The sequence below is a fragment of the Somniosus microcephalus genome, chromosome 3, assembly GCF_052327205.1.
Source record: "Somniosus microcephalus isolate GS21.2 chromosome 3, FLI_Smic_1.0, whole genome shotgun sequence".
Taxonomy (NCBI): Eukaryota; Metazoa; Chordata; class Chondrichthyes; order Squaliformes; family Somniosidae; genus Somniosus; species Somniosus microcephalus.
In genome coordinates this window covers 157,329,651-157,357,226 of record NC_140989.1, presented here as the reverse complement: position 1 = coordinate 157,357,226, position 27,576 = coordinate 157,329,651, and the positions used below count along the sequence as shown (strand labels likewise).

Here is a 27,576-nt window from a genome sequence, read left to right as displayed (position 1 = left end):
TTTTGCTACAAGGGAAACTGATTGAAAGCATTCAGCTGTGGCTCAGTGGGTAACTCACTCGCTACCGAGTCGGAAGGTCGTGGGTTCAAGTCCCACTCCAAAGTCTTGAGCACACAAATCTAGGCTGGCACTCCAGTGCAGTGCTGAGGGAGTGCTGCACTGTCGGAGGTGCTGTCTTTCGGATGAGACGTTAAACCGAGGCCCTGTCTGCTCTCTCAGGTGGCCGTAAGAGATCCCATGGCACTATTTCGAAGAAGAGCAGGGGAGTTATCCCTGGTGTCTTGGCCAATATTTATCCCTCAATCAACATACTGTAACAAAGACAGATTATCTGGTTATTATTACATTGCTGTTTGTGGGAGCTTGCTGTGCACAAATTAGCTGCCATGTTTCCTACATTACGACTGTGATGACAGTTCGGAAGTACTTCTTGGCTGTAAAGCACTTTGAGACGTCTGGTGGTTGTGAAAGGTGCTATAGAAATGCAAGTCTTTTTGTTGTTATGGACTCTTTACCTTGGAGTTATGGATGTGGATGAGAATAAATCTGTGAATACTCTCATCATGCCTTTGTTACCTCCAGACTGGACTATTCCAATGCTCTCCTGGCCAGTCTCCCACATTGCACCCTCCATAAACTTGAGCTCATCCAAAACTCTACTGCCCATATCCCAACTGGCACCAAGACCCATTCAGCCATCACCCTATGCTCGCTGACCTACATTGGCTCCCGGTCCAGCAACACCTTGATTTTAAAATTCTCATTCTTGTCTTCAAATCCCTCCATGGCCTCGCCCTTCCCTATCTCTGTAACCTGCTGCAGCCCTACAATGCTCCGAGATCTTTGCGCTTCGCCAATTCTGGCCTCTTGTGCATCCCTGATTTTAATTGCTCCATCATTGGCGTGCCATGACTTCAGCTGCCTAGGCCCTAAGCTCTGGAATTCCCTCCTTGAACCCCTCTCCTCCTTTGAGACACTTCTTAAAACCTACCTCTTTGACCAAGCTTCTGGTCACCTATCCTAATATCTCTTCCTGTGAAGCGCCTGGGAATGTTTTACTATGTTAAAGGCACTATATAAATGCAAGTTGTTGTTGAACACTGGGGTCATCAGCCTCAGCCATATTTCAAATATAATTTGCCATACTATTCTTATATCCAACTAAATGTGTAGGCACAATGTTTTCAAAAAGTCATAATGCCATGGTTATGACTGGGTTCATGTACATTATAGACATCAGTGTTGTATCATGTCCTATTGCAAGAATTATGGGGTTCACTTAACTGTTTTTGGTTGCAGGTGCATTTCTATATGAATTAGGTTCCAGTCTAAGGAATGGTGATGTAAAGAGTTAATAATTCTACTTTTATTCATTGACAGAAATGGGCGTCGCTAGCATTTATTGCCCATCCCAGTTGCCCTGAGAAGGTGGTGGTGATAGGCCGCATTCTTAACCTGCTATTTGTATTAGTTTGATAGAGTGGTTTGCTGGGCCATTTCGGAAGGCAGTTAAGAGTCAACCGTGTTGGTGTGGGACTAGAGTCATGTCATCATAACGGCACAGAAGCAGACCATTCGGCCCATCGAGCCTGTGCCGGCTCTCTGTAGAGCAATCCAGTCAGTTCCATTCCCCTGCTCTATCCCCGTAGCCCTGCAAGTTTATTTCCTTCAAGTGCCTATCCAGTCTACCCTTGAAAACATTGAGTGTCTCCGCTTCCACCACTTCCGTCGCTGCGTAAAGAAGTTTTTCCTCACATCCCCCTGTATCTCTTGCCCAAAACCATAAATCTGTGGCTCCTAGTCCTTGTACCATCAACTAGTGGGAACAGCCTTTCCCCATCTAGCCTATCTAAACCCATCATAATCTTGTACACCTCTATCAAATCACCCCTCAACCTCCTTTGCTCTAATGAAAACAAATCCATCTTCTCCAACTTGTCCTTGTAGCTAAGATCCCCCAGCCCCGGAACCACTCTCTTAACTCTCCTCTGCACCCTCTTAAGGGCCTTCACATCCTTCCTAACGCGTGGTGACCAGAACTGGACACAATACTCCAGTTGTGGCCTAACCAGCGCTTTATAAAGGTTCGGCATAACTTCTCTACTTTTGTACTCAATACCTCTATGAAGCCCAAGATCCCCTATGCTTTGTAACTACTCTCTCAATATGTCCTGCCACCTTCAGGGACCTAGGCACATTAACTCCCAGGTCCCTCTGTCCCTGCACACTCTTTAAAACTATGCCATTAAGTGTATATTGCCTCTCCCTGTTCCTTCTGCCAAAATGCATCACCTCACACTACTCTGTATTAAATTCCATCTGCCACTTGTCTGCCCATTCTGCTAGCCTTTCTATGTCCTGTTGCAGTTGATTGGTATCATCATCACTATTTGCCACACCCCTAAGTTTGGTGTCATCAGCAAATTTAGAAATTATACTCTCTATTCCAATATCCAGGTCATTTATATATAGCAGTGGCCCCAGCACTGACCCTTGGGGAACACCACTGTCTACCATCCTCCAGTCTGGAAAAACAGCCATTTATCACAACTCACTGTTTTCTGTCCTTAAGCCAATTCCTTATCCAAGCTGCCACTGACCCACCTATTCCATGAGCCTCAATTTTGTTAACCAGCCTTCTATGTGGTACTTTGTCAAACACCTTCCGAAAATCCATGTAGACAACATCCATTGCATTTCCTTCATCAATCCTCTGTTACTTCATCAAAAAATTCAATTAGACTAGTCAAACACGATCTGCCTTTTACAAATCCATGTTGGCTCTCCTTAATTAGCTAAACCTCTCCAAGTGCCTGTTAATTTTTTCCTTGATTATTGTTTCTGAAACTTTACCCACTACTGATGTTAAACTGACCGGCCTGTAGTTACTAGGATTGTCCTTACACCCTTTCTTGAACAATGGTGTCACATTTGCCACTTTCCAATCCTCAGGCACCTCCCCCGCACCTAGGGAAGATTGGAAAATTATGGCAAGTCCTCCCGCTAGCTCCTCCCCCAATTCCCTTAGCAACCTGGGATGCAAGCCATCTGGACCAGGCGACTTGTCCACTCTAAACATACCCAGCCTTTCTAGTACATCCTGTCTATCAATTTTCACCCCTTCCATTGCTTCTACCTTTTCCACTTCTTCTGATACTTTGTCAGCATCCACCTCCTTAGTAAATACCGATACAAAGTACTCATTGAGTATTCTAGCCTTGTCCTGCGCCTCTAAGCGTATATCCTTTGTCTCTAATAGTCCCAGCTGGGTAAGGAGGGCAGGTTTCCTTCCCAAAAGGGCATTAGTGAACCAGTTGGGTTTTTCTGATAATCCAACAGCGTGTGGTCAATTTTACTGATTCCAGCGTTTTATATCCAATTTTTATTTAACTAAATTTGAAATTCATGGTGGGATTTGAACTCGCGTTTTCCGGATTAATTCAGGCCTCTGGATTATTAATCCAGTAACCACTACACTACCGCACCCTGTAACTTGAGCTTCAAACTATTTGTGAGACCAAAACCATGGCACAGTATGGAACCAACCAGCGGCCCCATGATTTGATGGGGTGTGGATTCACATGCTGAATCTCTAATCTCTAATCTCCATTGTCCCAATTTAGGGGTGGGGTTTGGATTGCAAGCCAGAGTTTTTAAAACTTCCCACAGGGAGAAAGAGTTAAACCCCTGACCATGCTTGTACACCTCATGCATACATTTTGGTTTCACAGCAACATTGGCAAATGGAGATACAATTTTTGAGGGGGCGGGAAAGAATGTTTTAGAATTGAATACAACTCCTATTAAGATTTTCTGAATGAGAAATACAAGCTGAAACTTGATATGTGTGTCTAAGTGGAGACTGGTTTAAGTGCTGAGTGTAACTTTATGCCCAAGTAGACCAAAATCATGGAGTGCGCTTCACTAGTGTCCAGGTACTTAGACTTTTAGAAGTCCAATTTCATATTGCATTATTGTCACTTGGTCTCGCAACAATTTCTTGGCCTTTCCTAAATTCCTTGTTTTGTTAAGCTTCATACTGTACTGTTGAAGAAACTAGGAAGGGTACAATGTTTTGCTTGTAGCTGAAGCTGGACATTTTGGTCCAAAATTTACGGGAAGGCGGGAGAGTGCGGGGAGGCCAAAAACAGCCGAAGAACCCAACATGACTGGGACGCGGAGGTCCTGCTGAACTTAACGGAAGGACCTCATTATAATTTTTTGGATCCGTTCCCCGTCCGGCAGCCGGTCAAATTGACAGCGCGGCCGGGAGGGAAACCTTTTGAGATGATCTCCAGCAATTGGGAGGGGAGGGGAAGGACGGCAATCGGTGCTTGGGGTGTGGAATGGGGGAGGGGATGATCAGACATCATCTCCGGGGGGAGGGGGTGGGCGGGGCGAGATCGGACATTGCGACGGGGTGTGGGAAGGGAGGACTTCGGGGCTGGGGTGGGGGGAGGTTGTCGATCGGGAGGACAGAGAGGCTGCAATTGGCAGAGGGGCAGCCAAAGGCTTCATTGAGGGGCTGGGGGGTTCTCCAGCCTCTCGAGGAGTGCTGGGAAAGGTACTTAACTTGTGCAGCCGGCAGCTCCTGCCTCCCTTTCACTGCTGGGAGCCCGACCTAAATATGTTAATGAAGGCACTCTGATGCCACGAAAGCCTCTTAAAAACAACAACAGGTGCGTGCCAGTGGGTTAGGCTCGAAGGGCCAAATGGCCTACTCCTCCTATCTTCTATGTGTCTTGCTCATTCGACGGTTTAACCTCCTTGCCTGTCGGGGGGGTTAATATAGAGGCCTTTATCTTTGCTGTTATTTATATTACAGATTCCTCTTTTAAAGGCTTTTATTAATATACTAGCAGGACCTATAGGGTAGATAGTATGTAGAATGAATGAGCTTGATGATGGAATTGGTCTTTTCTTGATCTGTGCTTTATTTGTGTTCTCTCACAGAGCACAAATCTGGTGAATGTTAGAAATTGTGTGTTGCTGAGAATAATTAACTGAATATTTTCTTGGTGTGAGTATTTAACTACATAGTGTCCTAACTATAAAGGTGCTTGATGTGTTTCAGGTCCCATTTTTTGGCCCTCTCTTTGATGGAGCCATTGTGAATGAAAAGCTTCTGCCAAGTCTTGTCCGTGCCACAGGCATCAATGCCAGTCGAGCTGTGAAGTCTCTCATACCCCTCTACCAGAGCTTGTATCCTTTCCCTTCTAATACCATGTGGTATGGTCTTCATGAAGGCTTTGTTTTATTTCTATAAACTTCGTAAGTTCTGTTTGCTGGTCAAGTAATGGCAAATTCCTGTCAGTATTATGGCCACTGACATGTGGCTGCTTATTCATTCTTTATTCTATGTGAACTACCAAGTAGGACTTTTATAGTTTAGTGTTTTGGACATCACAATTCTTACACTGATTATGGCATCATCCGATTGAATATTCAAATCTTAGCTATCAAGATCCCATTACTGTAATCAATTCAAATGTTTGCTCTTTGTCTGATAGACATAGTTCATTTATATTTTGGTTTTGATAAAGCTAGTGTTGTTTATATTATAAAATTCACTTAATAGAAAAGGTTTTCTATGTTGTGTCTGGAAGTAGCACTAGGTCTGTCTTGTTCACATATCAAGGAGTTCAGCAGCAATATCATACATCTATGAATTGACAAAGGTAATCTATCCCATCTCGTCCTTCTGGACCTGTCTGTAGCCTTTGACACGGTTGATCACAAAATTCTGCTCCAACGCTTCTCCACAGTCGTCCAGCAGGATGGGACTGCACTCGCCTGGTTTCATTCCTATCTTTCCAGCCATAACCATAGAATCTCCTACAATGGCTTCTCTTCCCGATCTTGCGCTGTCACCTCTGGTATCCCCCAATGATCCATCCTTGGCTCCCTCCTATTTCTCATCTACATGCAGCCCCTCGGTGACATCATCTGGCAACACGACATGAGTTTTCACATGTACGCTGATGATACCCAGCTCAACCTCAACCTCTCCTCCACCTCTCTCGAACCCTCCACTGTCTCTATACTATCAGACTGCTTGTTCGACATACAGCACTGGATGAGTATAATTTTCCTCCAGTTAAACATCGGGAAGACCGAAGCCATTGTCTTCAGTTCACGTCACAAACTCTCTTCCCTATCCACTGATTCGATCTCTCTCCCTGGCAACTGTCTAAGGCTGACCAAGTCTGTTCGCAACCTTGGTGCCTTATTTGATCACGAATTGAGCTTCCTAAGACTAAGACTATCGATTTCCACCTTCGTAATATTGCCCATCACCGCCCTTACCTCAACATATCTGCCTTTACCACCTCTAGACTTGACTATTCTAATGCACTCCTGACCAGCCTCCCTAGTTCTACCCTCCATAAGCTTGAGGCCATCCAAAGCTCTGCCGCCCGTGTGCTAATTCGCAACAAGTCCCGCTCACCCATCTCCCCTGTGCTTGCTGACCTACATTGGCTCCTAGTTAAGCAACACCTCGATTTAAAAATTCTCATCCTTGTTTTCATATCTCTCCATGGCCTCACCCCTCCTTATCTCTGTAATCTCCTCCTGTCCTATAATCCCCCCTAGACCTCTGCCCTCCTCCTATTCTGACCTTTTGAACATTCCCAATTTTAAATGCTCCACCATTGGCGGTCATGCCTTTAGCTGCCTCAGTCCTAAGCTCTGGAATTCCCTCCCTAAATCTCTCCGCCTCGCCACTTCTCTTTCCTCCTTTAAGATGCTCCTTAAAACCTACTTCTTCGACACAGTTTTTGGTCATTTGCCCTAATATCTCCTTATATGGCTTGGTGTTTTTTTTTATAACACTCCTGTGAAGTGCCTTGGGGCATTTTCTTACGTCAAAGGCGCTATATAAATATTATAAGTTGTTGAATGTTCTGAGATTGCCGCCAAATATTATTGTAAGAGCTACTTGTTGGTACTCTAAAGCTTGCATTTGATAACTCTCGATGTTTCCTCAATTGAATGGGAAAATGTTCGTGGGGGGAATGACTGAAACTGAAAACAAATACATGGTTGAGATTAACACCATTTATTGAGAGCAACATGTATTGTGTATTCCTGGGGTTGATTGAAATTCAGTTTCCTGGTAATGAATTAGTTAGTGAACTGACATGGTTAATGGAAAGAATAATAGAGGCCATTTTGATACTATTTCCATAGTGGTGCTCTTGAGCATCATTTTATTACTACAACAATACTCTTAAATATCTACTGGCTACTTTATTTACTGTGTAATGTAATGCATTATCTGAAGGAGCAATGTATTACACTGAGTCTGCCTATCAAAAAATCCAAAGGAAGAACATAAGCACAGAGAATTAAATAATTCCTGTACAGTACATTCATAGGGCGGTTTTTGACATGTTACATTAGTTGTAGATATAGAGTTCAGTAAAAATTCTATAAAGTATATCTTGCCCTTTTCATAATTTGTCTGTGAACAAAACACTCCCTCATTCTGACAGCTCTTATTGCTAGAACTGTAAACTCCGATTACATCTGCACTTGACAGTTAGATTAAGGAGAATTTAATCAGCAAAGGAGATTAATTTGCATCTCAATTGGAGAGAGGTAGGAGAAAAAAGATTGCACTCTGCAGCCAGCAGGTTGCAGAATAAATCTGATAAGGCACAAAGCCTACTAGCACTGAATACTCCAGCTGAGTGGAGGACAATATCAGAGGATGTGTTACCACAGCAACCTAAAGGTTTGTTACTCTTTGTTTAGCCTAGGGTGTGCATTGCAGTCATTTGGCCAAAAAGGCAGTGTCTACCATTGTTAAAATTACGGGAAAATGGATCTGTTTTTTGTTACTAATCAAGCATAACACCAAAAGGTTGCATTTGTAAAGAATATTAAGTGGGCTAAGCAGGTTTAGATTTGCAATAGCTAAATCAATTTAATATTTTACAAAGCTGTACTAAGTATAATTTTCTTGTAAAGGAAATTCCAATGTTGTACCTATTCAGCAGTTTTCAGATGTACAATGTAAATAAGTTTGTGTATAAGTTATTTCCTATATGCTAAATTTTCATTCTCTTAGCTTCTAGGCAATCATAATGAAGGTAATACGAAGTAGATACCTTAGAAAGGATTTTATTTGTTAAATTACAATGAGCATTAAGGAAGAAAGTCCCAAATAATCCATTATAATAATTAGCGCCACAATATTTTTGGGTCAAGTAAAGATATATCTTTCTGCCTAGAACTTGTTGCAGTGATGTTTATACTGCACCAAGCAGAAGATGTAACTCCACATTGTATGTATGCACATGCACTTATCCCAGTGAAATTTCTTTTTAATGGTTTATAAAGAACTGAGGTGATTGTCCGCTCTTTTCAGTCATTTAAAGTTGATTGACAGCCCAGCGGGCCTATGTGTGTGTGTTTGTCTTTCAAAAATTGTACATTTTTAATTGCCTATGCACTGGTATTTATACTGCAACTGAAACAGTTACTTATGCACAATCACGTCTTCCAATGCAAATTTCAGGTACAGTGCAAATGCCACTGATGCGTATTCAACCATTTTTATACTGAACCTTTTGCATTTGTGGTCATCTAAAATTACAGTGCCAACACCATAATTATGGTATCAAAGCAGCTTTAAAAATCTGTCGTGCCAAGTTTATAATATTAGCAGTACAATCACAAGTAGAGGCATTCTACCACTGGTGAGTTGCATTTATTACAAAAAATTAAAACTGGTTGCATTCCTGAAGACAGCAATTATCAAGTTGGCAATTAAGATGTTTGTTCCTTGTATTTTGGGGTGGGGAGAAATATTTTAGTCCATTAGCAACCTTTAAAATGCTAGTCCTGGTATTGATTTTGCTCCTGTTCGACGTAAAGTTCTGTTTAATTCAGTATGTTGTGAATTAAAACGAATGGGGTTTTATTGAATGTGTCTACTTGGTATGGAAGGATCTATAGAAAAGGAAATATGCTATTCACAATAAATTTGGTATAAATAAGAATTGAAAGTAGCAAAATAGTTCAGATGTCTGAAACATTTAATAATGCTTCCTACAGAAAATCGATTCTAGCTGACTCAAAAGTGAAGGCATTATGCTCTTTTTGTCTGTTAATGGATATCTGGAATTGTTCTTTGACTTGTTTTATTTTACAATATGGTTTAGTAATTAACAGGTTATATTTAAAAAGATATAGAAGTGGCAAGCCATTTAAATTATGATTAGTATGGCAATGAGATTGTTACTATTAAGTTTTGTTTTTAAAAATATTGTTAATTTGTTCAGCTGGTTTGGCATTAGCATGCTTTATAAATTATTAAGATGAAAACATCTGTTATCATTCCATATTTATCTGATCTAATTAGATTGCACTTTTGAAATTTCATGTTGTGACCCCTTCTCAGCCATGCATATAAAGATCTAAATTAGAATGAAGCTGGTGTGGAGGCGATTAGCATTTGGAAATTCCCGCTACAGGTCCCACAACAGACACAAGTGCAACCACATGCTGTCACAGTCTGCTGAGCGGCATTTATTGTGCACTGCCATCCAAGAGCAAGGTCCATCAGGGAATGCACCTCCCTTTGTTCCTGAAGCAAAAGCTTGAGGTTCAATCCTCAGTGGCAGAACTTAAGCATCTGAACTATTATCATAGAAAAGCAGGTGCAACATTTGGCACTGACCATCAGAAAGCACTGAATTCTGTAGCCAGTTCTACAGAAGAACCAGAACATGAATACTGTATCCATATGAATAATCATTTCTTATTAACTGAATAATCTGCTTGTCATAAAATTGTGCGTACTTATTTGCTGTGTGCTTTTAATGTTAAGTTTTGTGCACAGCAAACACATATTTGTTACCTTCAACTTGCAGTGGTGTAGTATACTATAAAAAATAAGCGCATACAGGAGCTAGTTCCAAACATACTAATCTATACAAACTTTGAAGGGGGGATAAAATGAGAAGAAAGGACTCAGTTCAGTAAATTCTGCTATATGTTCATGTTAACCGGCCTGAACGTGATGTGTGTAGTGGTGGTGCTTTTATAGACCAAATAGTTTCAAGGAATGGAAAGAGACAGATTTGATTCACATATCTTATTGAGCCATGCCGCTGGGCGAAATGTCAGGAACCTGCCCACATGTAGGCGGGGGGGGGAGGGGGGAAATCGGACGAATTGTCATTGCTTGGTCACTGTTGTTCAATTCCTGCCAACCAGGAGAAGCAAAGCACTGATGAAAGATGGACAGCAGATTATCTGCCCCCACAGCTGCAGGAAGTGTGCAAAAGGAGAGGAATGGAGGGGATTTCACATTCTTGTACAAGTTTTTACAAAGTGTAGATAAAATGGGTTTGTATTCACTTAAATAAGTTAATTTGCTGGGGGTATATTTTCCTCTTAACATTTTTCTAACATTGGCATTTTTCATTTGCTAATGTGTTTACTTAAGTGGAGTTGATGGCATTTACTTAATGTCATGAAATTTGAATCCACGCATAAGAAACCAGTAGTCATTTAACAAATGTACGATAGCAAAATACTGCAGATGTTGGAAATCCGAAATAACAACAGAAAATGCTGGAAAAACTCAGTAGGTCAGGCAACATCCGTGGAGAGAAATTTGAGTTGACGTTTCGGGTTGGACCCTTCTTCAAAACTGGAAAGAAAAGAAACTAGATCGAAGGCAGGGCTGCGATCGGACAAAAGAATAAAAGAAACAAAAGAAGTAAAAGAGATTAGAAGCTAGACGAGATGGTAATAGGCTGGGATTAGGTGTAAAGTGTACTGGCAGGGCAAAAGATAGCTGCCAGGTGTGAGAGAGAAACAAAAGCCATCTCTGACTCTTCCCTTCCCTTCCTCGACTTCTCCGTCTCCATCTCTGGGGATAGGTTATCGACCAATATTCACTACAAGCCCACTGACTCCCACAGCTACCTGGACGACACTTCCTCCCACCCCGCTTCCTGTAAGGACTCTATTCCATTCTCCCAGTTTCTCCGCCTCCGCCGTATCTGCTCCGACGGTGCCACCTTCCACACCAGTGCGTCAGACATGTCTTCCTTTTTCCGCAACCGAGGATTCCCCTCTACCGTGGTTGACACTGCCCTCGACCGTGTCAGTTCTATCTCCCGCACTTCTGCCCTCACCCCTGCCCCTCCCTCCCGGAACCACGATAGGGTTCCCCTTGTCCTCACCTTTCACCCCACCAGCCTCCACATTCAACGGATCATCCTCCGGCATTTCCGCTACCTCCAAAGTGATCCCACCACCAAACGTATCTTCCCCTCCCCTCCCCTTTCAGCATTCCGCAGGGACCGCTCTCTCCGAGACACCCTAGTCCACTCCTCTATCACCCCAAACAGCCCTTCCCCTTCGCCTGGCACCTTCCCGTGCAAGCGGAGGAGATGTAACACCTGCCCCTATACCTCCCCCCTTCCCACTGTCCAGGGCCCCAAACACCCCTTCCAGGTGAAACAGCGATTTACTTGTACTTCTCGCAATCTAGTATACTGTATTCGCTGCTCACGATGCGGTCTCCTCTACATTGGGGAGACCAAACGCAGATTGGGTGACCGCTTTGCGGAACACCTCCGTTCAGTCCGTAAGGGTGACCCCGAGCTTCCGGTCGCCTGTCATTTCAATTCACCGCTCCATTCCCACTCGGACCTCACCGTCCTTGGCCTCTTGTATTGTTCCACGGAAGCTCAACGTAAACTCGAGGAACAGCACCTCATCTTCCGATTAGGCACTCTGCAGCCTTCCGGACTCAATATCGAATTCAACAATTTCAGATCATAAGCTCGGCCCCCATTTCATTTTCTCTTGCAATTGTTCCACTCCTTTCCCCCCCCCCTTTCCTTTTGTTTCTCTCTCACACCTGGCAGCTATCTTTTGCCCTGCCAGTACACTTTACACCTAATCCCAGCCTATTACCATCTCGTCTAGCTTCTAATCTCTTACTTCTTTTGTTTCTTTTATTCTTTTGTCCGATCGCAGCCCTGCCTTCGATCTAGTTTCTTTTCTTTCCAGTTTTGAAGAAGGGTCCAACCCGAAACGTCAACTCAAATTTCTCTCCACGGATGTTGCCTGACCTGCTGAGTTTTTCCAGCATTTTCTGTAGTCATTTAACAAAGCCTGTTCCAAGCATTTTGCCCTGCTAGTGGAGAATGATCTTGTACTTCATACTGTACCACTTTTTCTGTGAAATTTGTACATAATTTGCTATCCTCCACATCCCAATGAATAATAACCGAAGTCATCCCAGCTTTTGGAGGTCAGAGAAAAATCACGGAGACTTTAAGATGTTTTGATGCGGACACGGTGTTATTTAATCCTCCACATATTATAATAGGTATAATACACATCTTAGTTCTTTTATGTTCGTCACTAGGAATCAGAGACGAGTTGCCAGCAAATTGGAATGAGTAATCATTAGCCTTTTTTAAACTTTTTGAATTTTATTAGACATGTTTATTAAATTTCATCATTTGAGTTTTGACTTGATTAGTTGGTCATTGTTTTTAAAAATGATTACATTTGTTATCTAGCAGTTTCAAGAGATTCTGAACTTGTAAGAAGCACCAGCAGAACTTCAGACATCCCTTACTTACATGGGTACGAGGGGGCCCTGCCCTTGAGCTTGATTTCGTTCAGTACCTCCTTCCTACCCACTCAAACGTACTCCTTAGCCCAAACAGAAGTCATTCTAACAAAAAAATATATATTATTTTGACGTTATTGGTGGGAAAAAGCACCAGGACCTGATTTAATTTATCCTAGGGTACGCAAGGAAATGGTTGAGGGAAATGAATGTAAGGCATCATTAGGGACACTATTAACGATTACTTAGGCTTGATATGGAAAACTCAACATGGCTTCAGAAAAAGCAAAGGTTGAGTTTGGCAAACCTAGTCAAGTTTTTTTTAAGTTGCTAGAACAATAGATCAGGGAGATCTTGTAGGTGTCATGTTCTTGGATTCCAAAAATTATAGTGCAACAAGGGACTGTGCTAAAATTAAGTCCCATGGTGTCAAGGGGGATACTGTGAGATGGAATGCAAATTGGCTAAAGGACCATAGACAAAGGTGTTAAATGTAGCTGCTTCCCAATGGGATCCCCAGGGTTTGGTGCTGGGTCCCTTCTGTTTATTATAAACAATCTGGAGCAGGGCATAGACAGTAAACTTAATAAATTTGTGGATGACAGGAAATTGTGCTGTAGAGTCAGGGCCTTAGAAGAAGAAAGCAGATTACACATGGATCTGGATAGATTAGGAAAGTAGGCCCAAGACTGGCAAATATCTTTTATAATAGATAAGTGTGCAGTTCTGCACCTAGGGCATAGAATTCGGGGACAGAGTATAACATGGGTAGGTGTAAGTTCAAGGTGACAGGAAAGGAAAGAGACTTGGGAGTGGTCATTGTTAGGCAGTTGTGGCCGAAGCAACAGGATCCTAGGTTTTTGTCTGGACTGATCAGTATAAAACTAGAGCCACAATAACAGGGTAATAAAAGGCTATGTTGAGACCTTATTTGAGTTTTGACTTGATTAGTTGGTCATTGTTTTTAAAACTGATTACATTTGTTATCTAGCAGTTTCAAGTGATTCTGAACTCGTAAGAAGCACCAGCAGAACTTCAAACATCCCTTACATGGGTACGAGGGGGCCCTTTCATTCTTACATTTCAAGAAGGAAAATTTGGTTCTGGAGAAGAAACAAAAGGATGATGCCTAGTACAAGTGCATTGACTTTGTGGCTTAGGATTTAGATTCACTGGAAAGGTGTAGACTTAGAGGGGGTCTGTATCAGATCTTTAAAATTATTAAAGGCATTGATAGAGGTCATGGGACCAGGAAGAATTTGGAGGCATCCATTTGAAGTGAGGAAGCAGGGAGTGAGATTGGATGGGCAGTAATGTTATTTTTGGGCAGAGGGTGTTCGATCTGCAGAACAGCATTCCGGAGGCAGTAGTGAAAACTGACTCCCTGTAGTCCTTCAGGGTGGCATTAGATGCACTTCTAGAAAAATACCAAATCACAGCAGAGGGAAGATGCAATTATCGGTAATAAACAATGGGTTGGAGCTTCCTGATGCTTGCCTGATTGCATCTGACTGGGCAGAGGGGAATTTTTAACATGGATTCCTGATTTGGCTGTGGTCTCCATTTGTTTGTGCTTTTCCCAGAAGAGGGGAATAAAGGGTGTGAATACAGGGACAAGTCCAGTAAGACGTGGGGTGAACACATGTACCTGATGGCCCTTTCTCGTCCTGACTACATGGCTTGGATCAGACCTGGAAGCACTTTGCAGTAGATTCGTCCTTATTAATACTATTAGAGAATTCACTAGGATATAAAAAACATCATTCATAGAATGGTTACAGCATGGGAGAAGGCCATTCGGCCCGTCGAGCCTGTGCCGGTTCTCTACAACACCACTTCAGCTAGTCCCACTCACCCACCCTTTCCCCGTAGCCCTGCACACTTTCTTCCTTCAGGTACTTATTCAACTCCCATTTGAAAGCCGTGATTGAGTCTGCCTCCACCACCCTTTCAGGCATTGCATTCCGGATCCTAACCACTCGCTGAGTAAAAAAGTTTTTCCTCCTGTCACATTTGGTTCTTCTGCCAATCACCTTAAACTTTGAATAATATCCTCCATGTAATATACTTCCAAGAAAACCGTGCTTCTCAACTGCTTTATTTCAACTTTTTAAATTATTTCCTGTTAGTTTAATTGCTGAATTTGATAAAAGAAGTAAGGAAGATATTCAAAGTGTAGAACATAGCCTACCTAGAAGAGGGATTGTCATGGGATGCATACAATTATGATCTAACACTCTTTTTAGGAATAGCATCCTTGTGATTTTGACCTGTTGATTTTGACTATCTTCATTAGTATGTGATGAATGGTACAGTTCAAAGAATGAGGTCGAACCGAGCAAGGTAGTTTTCCTATGTATCTTTATAGTCATTTATATCAAGTGGTCACCTATCCTTTTTTTCCAGTACATAACGGAAAACAACCCTCGAGTTAATGCTGAAAACCTCATGATTTATGTTTAAATCAATAGTACTTGCTACAGTTAGTAGCTCTAGAAACTAGTCCTGATTTGCATATTTGGTTTTTGAAATGTTGGGGGAGAAAATCGACTTGTGGCCAAAACTAATCCGTGCCAGCCTGAGCCCCGAGCCAAATTCGGCATTGGGCTTCATTTGAATGTAAATAGTGAGCTGTAGGCGCCAAACGAGCCTCTTGGTGCAGCTCGCTGGTCAGGGCCTGACGAATTCTGGCCATCTCTGATGGCAAGCTGGGCCACAGGTAGGTTAGAGCGAAGTGCGGGGGATGAAGCTGAGGAAGGAGAGGTGAAGCCAAGGGGGAGAGTGCAGGCCAGCAGCAACTCTCGGTATTTTTGTGGATCCAGGAGGAGCACTTTTGCTCCTTCTGGCTCCACAAAAATATAACTTTAAAAAAGTTTTGAGACTTTTTTAGCAGCCTCCAGCGATAAGTTTAAGGATCGCTGGTTAGACCACTCTACCAAAACCCTGATACACTGGATAGAGCTTGCACAGCACAAACTCCACCTATTTATAGCTGAACTTTTGCATTGGGGTCCTACAACCTCTAATTAGACCCTGATTTGCATAGTAAAACGGACTTAACGCCCGTTTCAAGCAGGTTCTTTGCCCACTCGTAAGCCTGTCTGAATATGGGATCAAGTGGGCCTTGGGCATCAATGGAGTGGTTGATGTGCCTCCTTTCTCCCCCTGCCCCCCCAAATTTTCAACTCTCAGCTACCCGGGCGTGAATTGAATTTCACCCCTGTTATGTTTGATGGATTAAATTCAAACCAATTGGTATTTCCACACTTGACACACTCCAGCTTATCTCATAATTCATTACACTGCACATCAGGAGTTTAGAAGTAAAATACTTGAGTACTTGTCATGCAGTCTAAATTTCTCCTGTGATCTCTATAAATGGAACAGTGTGGCTATCTCCGCAACCTCAGTTTCTGAGAAAATATTATTGCACATGCTTTTTTTATAGAAGTGCTTTCAAGTTTTATGCATAGATTTGGTCTTTCGATTACTAATGATGATTTAGCCAAACTGAAGTTGGAAGTCTTGTATAGCTCTAAAAAGGAAGGTTCATTAGCAAGCAGATTTTCTGACAATGAATGAATCAATATAATTTTTGTTTTATTTCAGTTCTTTTATTTAAAAAAATTGAAAAGACTTCCCTTTAAACCGAAGTGCTTTGGGTCGTTTCTGAGAAATATGAGATGCTGTATAAATGCCATTATTATTACTATAATATAGTGAGTGCAGATAACATTATTGCACGTATTAGTTTGGAGGAATCACCAAGCCCCAACAGTGTAATAGCGCTGCTTTAACGTGAACAGTTAAAGGATCACAGTTACTAACCACTCTGGCTTAATGTAGGCAATTATTGATGGCAATTTTGCTACTTCACTGTTGGGAGCATGAACCCTTTCATGATGATTCCATTGATGAAGTGGTGAGGACAATGTTCAAAAAGAAAACACATTGATTAAGAAAGCATAAGAATAATACCGTTGATTTTGGATGTTACATTTTTGGAACATACACCAAGATATTCCCTCTTTACGTAGGAACACAGTACAGATGCCCATGTCAATGCATAGTTGAGCATCTAACAGATGTGAAACTCACTGGATATATTGTTTTTCCAAATTTTTAGTAACTTTGACTTATTACGCTATCAAGCCAATTGAAATGTGAATATTTTTAAATTATTATAGATTTGGATTGGATAAGATGAGTATTAAAATTTGTTTAGGCAAATATTGCTATTTACTGGTATGGAATTTCCTGGTAGGTTTCAGTGTAACTATGGCGTAAGAGCGATTTGCACCTATTTTATTCCAGTTTTACGCTGAACGATCAGGCCAGAATTTGCTGGCAAAATAACGGTGAGTTTAATGCACACACTGTTATTGGTGTGTAAAAAATCCAGCAGTTTGAGGCGAGGAAGAGATACACGGCGTTGCAAATCGCCACAAATTGCTGGATAATTTGCACCATTCCGCTGTTAGCCTCTCAAAAATGGGACCTTGCCATCAATCTCCGCATGAGTTTCAAGAAATTGCTGGATTTGCACTGTAAATACAAATTAAACTTGCCGCACGAAGTTACAGCTGGTATTTAATAACATAAGGACCTTTTTTAATGACAAGATTTATGTTCCTGTAATGCCACTCAACCTCGGAGGTCCAGAAAGGGAACAATTGAAACTGAAGTCACATTACTGCAGGTAGTAAATTGTTTATAGAGGTTTTTCAAATTTAAAATGTTTACATTTTTTTCTTTCTTTTCTCTTATCTCTCTCAAGCCAATCTTTCTTTCCCTCGCTTTCTTTATTTCTCTTTCTGTATTTAATTTGACTCTGATTCGCCCTATTTCCGTCTCCATAATTCCTATTTCTTTCTCTGTCCTTAAATTTCATTGGTTAAGGAGATAGACCATTGGACCCGACATTCACCAAGCTCTCAGGTGCCCCATTGACCTAGTTATCAACTCGTACTTCCAAAATATTTTCGAGCTGAAGGGCGAGGAGAAAAATTTAACTCCCGGGGCATGCCGTGAGATGTCCTCCTCTAGCTGGCCCATTGTTATGTGCAAATTTCCTCAATCATTTGCGCCATTCCTGGGTTACCTCTGCTGAAACCCCACTTTGTGGTTAGCACTGTTGCCTCACAGCTCCAGGGACCCGGGTTCGAATCCGGCCTCGGGTGACTGTCTGTGTGGAGTTTGCACATTCTCCCCGTGTTTGCGTGGGTTTCCTCCGGGTGCTCCGGTTTCCTCCCACAGTCCAAAGATGTGCAGGTTAGGTTGATTGGCTATGATAAAATTGACCCTTAGTGTTAGGGGGATTAAATACGTGGGGTTACGGGGATAGAGTGGGTTATGTGTTGGTGTAGGGGTTACGGGGATCGGGGGTGGGATATGTGTCGGTGCAGGCTCGATGGGCCGAAATGGCCTCTATCTGCACTGTGAGGTTTCTGTGATTCTGTGATTAACTCATTAACATAGCTCCGCTCCATACAAAAGACCAGAGAACACGAGTTTTCCTGCATTCACGGTAATTCTGAACAGACATAAAGTTATGCCCAAAATATTAGGTGCAGAAGGACCCGAAGTCACGATTTCTGGTGGTTTAAGCAAGATTATTTTTATTTATCCTTACTGAGACCTGCAGTGTATTTCCTGTATCTTTGAATGCTTTATATGGCATCAGAATCTGTTACATTAAACAGAGAAAATCTTTCACAATTTCACATTCTTGAACCTGCTGTGCTTAATGTACATAAATTATGATTTGATAGCTTCAAATTTTAATTTTCATAACATCAACAATGTAAAGAGGGACTTAAAAGAAGATAGATGGTGTATGTTCTGCATTTTCCTCAGGTCCCGATTGTTTACACTGATTTCCGCTTGTTGCACGCCAGTTTTTATGTTCGGGCGTATGCTGATGAGTTTCTAAGGAAATTTTGGCGTAAATTGCTGTTGGCAAGATCAGCATAGAAACTGGTGTGAATTTCACTAAGTTGGATTGAGGAAATTCTAGCCCATGAGACATCCTGATTCTGCGGGGGAGGGTTTGAATTAATTTCAAATGTGCAAGTAGGAGGGAGAGTTTTAAAAGTACCATGTTCTGTAGAGATCACCAGTATGCTGTTTTGGTAGTGTGAAAAATGATATTGGCTAAAGCAATTACACTCCAGGTACCTCTGCACAAAAAGGTATGAAACTGATGAAATGGAGCATTATACCTCATGCAAATTTGACTGATGGTGCTATCCCTGGACACCTTCTGTTTGCTTGGCCAGTGAAAAATCTAAGATTTAACATGTCACATGCACCTACAATGTTAGGCAATATAAACCAATAACTACAAGATGGCTTGTGGATTTTTAGACTAGAGTTGGGGCAAGTCACACTTACCTGAGTACATCCCAGTGAGCACTCCAGCAGCCAGCATTACGTTGATAAAAGTGTGCTGACCTTCATTTTTGAAGTGCTGGTTCCCTGCCAAAGAGGATCAATAGTTTAGCAAGCTGCTTGTGCTGCTTACCCTTGTTCTCATACTGAGTCCCATCTCCAGGCAGGAATCAATATCTTTAATCTGTTCTTCACTGTAATAAGTCACGCAAGACAGAGCTTTTAGGTGGCATTACATGGGTTTATGGAGGCAGTTATTTCAGCTGTATGGGCTCGAAGCCTTTTTGTGGATTTTCATCCTATATCGTATTTTTCACCTGGGGCACTGACCATGATATAAATAGGACTTTTGGCTATGTTTACATAGTGTGTTTTTGCTAGTTATCACTGGTTTTCTCTTTATTTTAGTTCTTTCTTAAACATTACACCACTTTTATTGTAAACCTTCAGGTAAATGAGAACTGCTTCCTCCACAGCTTCAATATTAATACTGCTCTTTGATGACGGTCGAAAGACCGGGCTGCCTTGTAGGCACTTGCAGCTGTGAGAACTAGAATCCATTGAGCTTCATAGTAAGTTAGTGTGCTGCTGCTAATCAAAAGAATTCATATCGACTTTTACCCTAGTGAAGAATGATTGTACTTGAAATGAACACACTCGGGGCACTTCTGCATAAAAAAAGTTTGAAACTGACAAAATAGAGCACTGTGCCTCATGCAATTCATCTGACGTTGCAACTCATTGCTGAAATCTGGGCCTGAGTGCCTTATCCCCTGCTTACCTCATGACCTTCAAGTCTTATTGCTTTCCACATCTGTCCAAATTTGACCCTGCCTTTTCTCGCCCGTTTTCTGTAACATGCCACTTCGGTTCCTCACCCCATTTGCCACTAATCCTCCTGGACATACCCACAGATCTTCGGCATCCTCCAAGCCAGCCACTGCACCCACCGCTATCTTACCAAAGCAGCATTCTGAACAGCCTCAGCCCTCTCGTGATCATCCTTCTATCTCATTCAACAGGAGCTAATCTCTAACCTACCTCTGACCTGCTCCATGTTGTCCTTCAGAACATTTTGTCCTTCATGAACAGCCTGGATGAGTCTGTTGAGACCCTAGACCTGACAGAAACTTGGCTTATGGATGGTGACTCTTTTCCCTCTTATTAAATCTATGTTGCTCATCAATTTGTTCCACCATGACTCCATGCAAAAACAGCTTTCATAGTTGCACCAGCTTCATTACCAACACCCCTCACTCATTTAGTACATATTCCTCACCCAAACGCATCACCCTTTTTCAATCTCTCACCTTGCCTTTAAAGTGCTTGGCATTTAGTCTCTTCACCAATTAACTCCAGATCTTATGAGAGTTAATTCTTCACTTAAACTACCCTAGTGACCTTCCCTCTTACTTCTCTGCCATCCTACATGCAACCTCATCCTATACGTAAACTCCGCAGCTAGCTTTTGACCTTGCCATCACATAGGACCGCACCAGCTTTAAGATTTCAGTCATTGACCAGTTCATCCCCAATCACTAACTCATCTTTTTTCCATTCACATCATCCTGCCCATTACACCTCATCACTTTCAACTTCTACCCTTGGAAAAAAATGTCCTCCCAACTCCTTCACCAGTATATTACCACCACCCAATTCCCCCTCTCCTGGCCATTTACCCACCAATGCACCACTGCTAGTTTCTCAACAGCTCCATTAACTCTGCCTTTGATGCCCTTGTCTCTTTTGAGTCACTCACAGACTCTCATCTCCGCTGTTCTCATTGATACTGCCCTATCTCTGCACCCTGAAGTCCAAAGACCTCATACCTGAGTGCACCTGGGGCTTGACCAGCCTGGTTGTCTTCCACCAGATCTGGCTTGCCCACCTCCAGGAATAAAAAGTTTCACTATTGCCAAATATTACTTAAGGATTATCCTCGAGGGTAAGAACAACCCTGGACTTCACTTCCTCTACTTCAACCAGTTCCTCTGACCCCTACTGTTGCCCCTCTATCCTCAGTTCTAAAGCTAAGTGTTAGGAAATTTTGGAACACTTCACCTCAAAGATAAAGACTATCCATATGGCTACAGTCATCCTCCTCCTCCCATCATTTTTTCTCCCTCCCCCTTGTCCCCTCTTCACCATTCTAGTTCTGCCACCCCCCTTTATCTCTACAATCTCTCCCATCTTGTTTCCCCCCCCCCCTCAGCCCTCACCAAGACTCATCTATTCTGTGAGATCCACCATCTGCTCCTTCTACCCCTCCCCCAACACCTGAATACTTAGTTACCTCTCCTTGCCCCAGTGCTAATCAACATCATAAAGTCTCCCTTTGTTCTATCACTATATCTGCCCCCCCCCTATCCAGTTCATTTCATCTAAGGTCCTTGAATGCATTGTTACCACCAGCTCCATGCTTATTTCTCCCAAAATGTCCTGTTGAAATCCTAGTCTCTTTTCCACTCTGCCCACAACACCAAGACTGCCTTAGTCAAAGTAATAATGCCCTCTGTGACTGGTGCGTGATCCCTCTTTGCTTTCCTCAACCTCTCTGCAGTGTTCAATATAGTTGACTACCGCAGCCTTCTCTACTGTCTCCTCTGTGGTCTATTCACCCCTGGTTCCATTCTTACTGTCCCAACAGAACCAACACACCTCCACCAATGGTTTTGCCTCTCATTTCAGCACAGTCATCTCTGGAGTCCTTCAAGAGTCCATCCATGGCACCTTTTTCTTGTCTAGGCTCTGCCCCTTGTAAACATGATCTATAGTTTCTGCATGTATGCTGACGATAGCCAGCTCTACCTCCCCTAACACCAACCATCCTTGATTCCACAACCACCTCTGTCATCAGACTGCCTACCTGATATTGTCATGGATAAGCCAGAATTTTCTCCAGTTAAACATTGTGCAAACCAACTTCCATGTGTCCCAACATTTTTCACTTTCGCTTCTACTTCACCCCATCTCCGCCAACACTATCAACCAATCTTTACTTGCCTTGAGACTCAAATTCTCAAGTGCCCTTTTCGCTAGTCTCCAAAGCTCCTACCTGCACAAAATCCAAATTGTTCAAAGCTCCTCCATTCGTATCCGGTTCCATGAAATCCCACATACCCGTATCACCACTTTCCTTGTTAACCTAAACTGGCTTCCTGTGCATCAAATTCAAAATCCTTGTCATTTACAAATCCCTCCCTAGCCTTGCTCCACAATCTCTTCCAGCCCCATATCATAGCCCAAGGCCTATGATCTTTCAAATTTGGCCTTTTGTGCTTTCACACTCCCGCCATTCCTCGTTTGATAGAATATTTTGGGTCCAGCCCTCTGGAACCCTCCTTCCCATTGCTGCTTCCCTTCCCATGTTTAAAAGCCTCCTCAAAACCTATCTTCTTGAGTTATGATCTCAGTCCTAAATCTTTTAGCTGCACCCAGTCTGTTGAGTCCAATTTGACCTGCATTGGGATATTTTATTAAGTTAAAGGCATTATACAAATGCAAGTTGTTCAGCTACTAAAATTTGTGTAAATAAAATTGGTACATTTTAATGATCCGCATTTGATATGTATAGATGAAAGAAATTTTCCAAAGTAAATATGTTGAGTAGAAAAGAAATATCCTCTCATTTCTTTATCTTCATTTTTTATATCTCACTGTTTTCTATCAACATTCTTTCAATTGTCTTGCACCCCTTCAATCCTTCACATTTCTCATTCCTTTGAATTCTCATAAAATTTCTCATTTCATTCTCATTATATGTCTTTTGATGCATTGTGGGCTCTCCTGGAGCTTGCATGATCACTTCAGGGAGTCAGAGAGGGATTTTTCACAAGGTTTTTGCCTCCCCTAAGAGATAGGCTCATTAATGATTGGGGAGGGAAGTGTACAAGCTTGCACCAGGGTGAACATTGATGGGCCTGATCTCTTTTCATCCTTTCTGTATGTATATTTATGTTATTTTTAATTTCTTTCAATTTTTCTCCAATTTTAAGAACATAACATAAGAAATAGGAGCAGGAATAGGCCACTTGGCCCCTCGAGCCTGCTCCGCCATTCAGTAAGATCATGGCTGATCTTGGGCTCAAAGCCACTTCCCTGCCCACTCCCCATAATCCTTCACTTCCTTATCTTGCAAAAATCTGTCTATCTCCACCTTAAATGTATTTAATGACCCAGCCTCCACAGATCTCTGGGGCGGAGAATTCCACAGATTTACGACCCTTGGAGAAGAAATTGCTCCTCATCTCAGTTTAAAAGGGTGACCCTTTATTCTGAAACTATGCCCCCAAGTTCTAGATTTCCCCACGAGGGGAAATATCCTCTCTGAACCTACCTTTTCCAGCCCCCTCAGTATCATATGTTTCAATAAGATCGCTTCTCATTCTTCTAAACTCCAATGAGTATAGACCCATTTGTTTATTTTGGCTATTTTGTTTCTATTTCCCCTTTCGTGAAGGTTATCAAGGCAACTGGTTGACACGTTTCATAGAAAATGGATGGAATCACAAAACATGAACCCCAGAACACTAAAAAATCAATCATCATAAACCAGTGGACATAATTGTAAATGGGCAGAACTGCTGAACATGATTTCCAAGATGCCATTGAAAATTAGTATAATAAAAATCAATGATAACTTATTAAGTCACTGCAAAACAGCAGTCCTGCTCATGGTTGGTTAGTGGTTCCTCAATGCTGGCAAGTAACTCTCCATGTGTGAACCTAGATAGTGAGTGTAAGCAAGCTATTTTACAGTTGGAAGCATCACCGTTTAGTCTGATCTTGTCCCTATTTTATGTGTGCACAGCATAAAAGAACCATAGAAGTTTACAGCGCAGAAGGAGGTCATTCAGTGTATGTGCTGGCTCTTTGCAAAAGTGATTTAGAATTGCACTGCCCTGCTGTCTCCACATAGTCCTATATTTTGCTTAAAATATTTATCTAATTTTCCCTTAAAAAATGCAACTGTCTCAACTACTCCCTCTGGAAAAGCTCTAGCAACTCATTACATAAAAACATTTCTCCTAATCTTTCTCCTCTTGTAATAATGCTGGGATTAGTAAGCGTGTAAATTAGGTAGTTATTTTATATCCTTGTGCGAATATAGGTTGTATTAATTGAACTAAGTGTATTTGATCATAAATGTTGCTCATCTAGTGTTAACTCAGTCCACCTATGGAGAGAATGAAGAGATACATGCATCTGCAGTCACAGAATCACAGAAATCACACAATGCAGATAGAGGCCATTTCGGCCCATCGAGCCTGCACCGACACATATCCCACCCGATCCCCGTAACCCCTACACCAACACATATCCCACCCTATCCCCGTAACCCCACGTATTTAATCCCCCTAACACTAAGGGTCAATTTATCATAGCCAATCAACCTAACCCGCACATCTTTGGACTGTGGGAGGAAACCGGAGCAGCCGGAGAAAACCCACGCAAACACGGGGAGAATGTGCAAACTCCACACAGACAGTCGCCCGAGGCCGGATTCGAACCCGGGTCCCTGGCGCTGTGAGGCAACAGTGCTAACCACTATGCCACCGTGCCTCTCCTCATTATTATGGTTTCTCATACCTGGTATCATTTTAGTATGTACATCTACGCTGTATGCTCTCCACAACTTTAATCTTTCTATAATGAGACACCCAGAACTGCATATGGTAGTTTCCTCTTGTAGACTGACACACTTTCCAGGAAGGAGGTCAGTGAATAGCAATTATGGCAAAAATTTATCTCATTTCCCTTGCCTCTCATGTTTGGAATTACTGAATCCAAATATTGACAACACTAAAGCCATCTTGTTTGGTTTGCAACAGTACCTACGTGCGTCTGGCCTTGACTTCATCAAGCTGCCAGCTCAGATAGGTGGAAAATCAGTGAGTGCGGAACAGAAGGAACATGGGGTAAAACGCTTAAGGCATCATCAATGACAACAGAGTTGAGGAGATTTTGCGAGGTGGACGAGTAGAGGAAGGTGACCAGGTGGAGAGATGTAGGGAAGGAATTTGAGGGTAAGGCCATAGTGGCTTATGGTGGAGAGTGAGCATCGAACAAGGAGGAGTCCAGTATTGGAGGAATGGAAAGCATATTGGGAGATGTGTGGCTGGAGGAGATCACTAAGGTACGAGGCCATGGAGAATTTTGATGGTGAGGTTGAAGTCAGTTCGCTAGGACATGGGGAGCCAGTAGAGCTTGGAAAGTGATCGAAGTTTAGGACTTTAAGCATATGAAGACATGCTCTGCAGCGTTCTGAATGAGTTGCAGTTTGGGGAGCCCAACTAGAGTGCATTAGATAAAGCAAGCTTCAAGTTGCTTAAGGCATGGGGTAGGGTTTTGATAGCAGTGAGGGAAAAGTAGTGGCAGAAGCAGGCAATATATACATATCTATATATATAAACGGATACATCTGTCTGTCTGTCTATCTGTCTCTGTCCTTCGGTGTGCGTCTGTCCGGCTATACACTCGAAAGTTATAGAGCGTACCTACGCGTGCGTTACGTCAAAAGAAAGCTTACCATTCCAAAACGGTCGGAAGCGTATTTGCGTTTTGGCCGGACAAAAATTGCGCCCGCGGTATCCAAAAAACGTTCAAAATTCCGCTCATTAGCATCTCATTATCCGCTCATTAGCGATAGAGTGACGTCGAGGTTGACCAATCGTACGCCAGGTTCCTGGCGCATGCGGGTGGGCCCTCCTACAGTCGCGTGACGGGACGATTGACCAATCCTACGCTTCGGTGACCTGACGGTCGACCAATCGGTGCGTGTGTGGGCGGGCCTTATCGTTCTGAACCGAGGTGAGTGTCAGCCATCTTGATTCCATTTTTTTTCCCGCTTTCTGCGTTTTTCTTTTCAAACCTACATTTCCAGCAAAAAAAAAATTGCTTTTATTAAATTGTTTTTAAAAAAACTTCATTCATTTGTAAATATTTTCTCTAACCTGAAGATTCTTTTTCCTACCTTCCCCGTTTTTATAAGGCCTCAGAACCTAGGCCTCAAAGCCTGGGCCTCTCCTGCCCAGCCACGCCCGAGCTCGGTAATTGTCCCACGGCTTCTGCTAAGCTCCACCTCTTTTCTCCCCCCCCCCCCCCCCGTCGTCACGTTACCCGGGGCAACGGCGTCCGCCACGAGGGTCACGGGACATACACAGGGTGCGCGCGCAACAGGAGCAGCTGAGACGCGGCGTCTCTGTTCCCCGCTCAACTCGGGCGGGGCTCGGAGAGCGGGCTCTCGGGAGTGTGGATCTCGGGCGGGGCTTGGAGAGCGGGAAGGGTTACCCCGGCAACCGGGCCCGCCGGCCGTCTCTCACATCCGCAATCGGCGGTCTTGAAGCCAGCTCGGGAGGGTGGGGCCATGTCAGTGCGTGGGGCGGCACGGAGCTCCGTGGAGCCATCGCCGGCGCTGGGCTCGGGTGCTTTGTGGCCTGTGGCCGAACGGCGGCTACGGACCTCGAGCTGACCGAGGCGCTGGACTCGGCTGGGCCATGTCTTTGCAGGTGTTCGCCTCGGCCAACGGCATCAGGGTGACAGCCGAGGCCGCCAAAAGCGTCCAAGGGAACGGGTTCATCCAGGTGCCGAGGCCCGGGCCCCGGGGCGGAAAGAGGGATTGGAGCGGGGGATACGGGCTCAGGCAGGGAGGAGGGGGAGAGGGAGGAAGGGGGTAGGGAGGAGGGGGAGAGGGAGGAGGAAGGGGGTAGGGAGGAGGGGGAGAGGGAGGAGGAAGGGGGTAGGGAGGAGGGGGAGAGGGAGGAGGAAGGGGGTAGGGAGGAGGGGGAGAGGGAGGAGGAAGGGGGTAGGGGGGAGAGGGAGGAGGAAGGGGGTAGGGAGGAGGGGGAGAGGGAGGAGGAAGGGGGTAGGGAGGAGGGGGAGGGAGGAGGAAGGGGGTAGGGAGGAGGGGGAGAGGGAGGAGGAAGGGGGTAGGGAGGAGGGGGAGAGGAGGAGGAAGGGGGTAGGGAGGAGGGGAGAGGGAGGAGGAGAGGGAGGGAGAGGGAGGAGGGGTGGGGAGGGAGGAGGGGTGGGAGAGGGAGGGGGGGAGGGAGGAGGGGTGGGGAGAGGGAGGGGGGAGGGAGGAGGGGTGGGGAGAGGGAGGGGGAGGGAGGAGGGGTAGAGGGAGGGGGGAGGGAGGAGGGTGGGGAGAGGAGGGGGGAGGGAGGAGGGGTGGGGAGAGGAGGGGTGGGGAGAGGGAGGGGGAGGGAGGAGGGGTGGGGAGAGGGAGGGGGGAGGGAGGAGGGGTGGGGAGAGGGAGGGGGGAGGGAGGAGGGGTGGGGAGAGGGGGGGGAGGGAGGAGGGGTGGGGAGAGGGAGGGAGGGGGGGTGGGGAGAGGGAGGGGGGGAGGGAGGAGGAGAGGGAGGGAGGGGGGGGAAAGAGGGGGGAGGAGGAGAGGGGGAGGGGGTGAGGAGGGGGAGTGGGGGAAGAGGTAGGAGGGAGTCGGCGTTTCATCAATTAGGGGCATTTCCTAATTAAGAAAAAGTCACAGAAACGGATACAGATTTATTGGCATCATTCGAACAACCAGCAAAGATTCAGCATCAAACTATGTCTGAGTTTCTGCTTCACACAGGCGG

The 27,576-nt window shown here is 43.9% G+C and overlaps 1 protein-coding gene across 1 annotated transcript in view; it reads left to right on the top strand.

Annotated features, from left to right (window-relative positions):
* The window catches only part of ralgapa2 (Ral GTPase activating protein catalytic subunit alpha 2), a 400,978-nt gene that overhangs the window by 167,587 nt on the left and 205,815 nt on the right, over window positions 1-27,576 (top strand). The window contains exon 18 of the mRNA XM_085977825.1: window positions 5,075-5,202. Coding sequence (XP_085833951.1) covers window positions 5,075-5,202 — 128 coding nt within the window. The remainder of the gene's footprint in view (window positions 1-5,074; window positions 5,203-27,576) is intronic.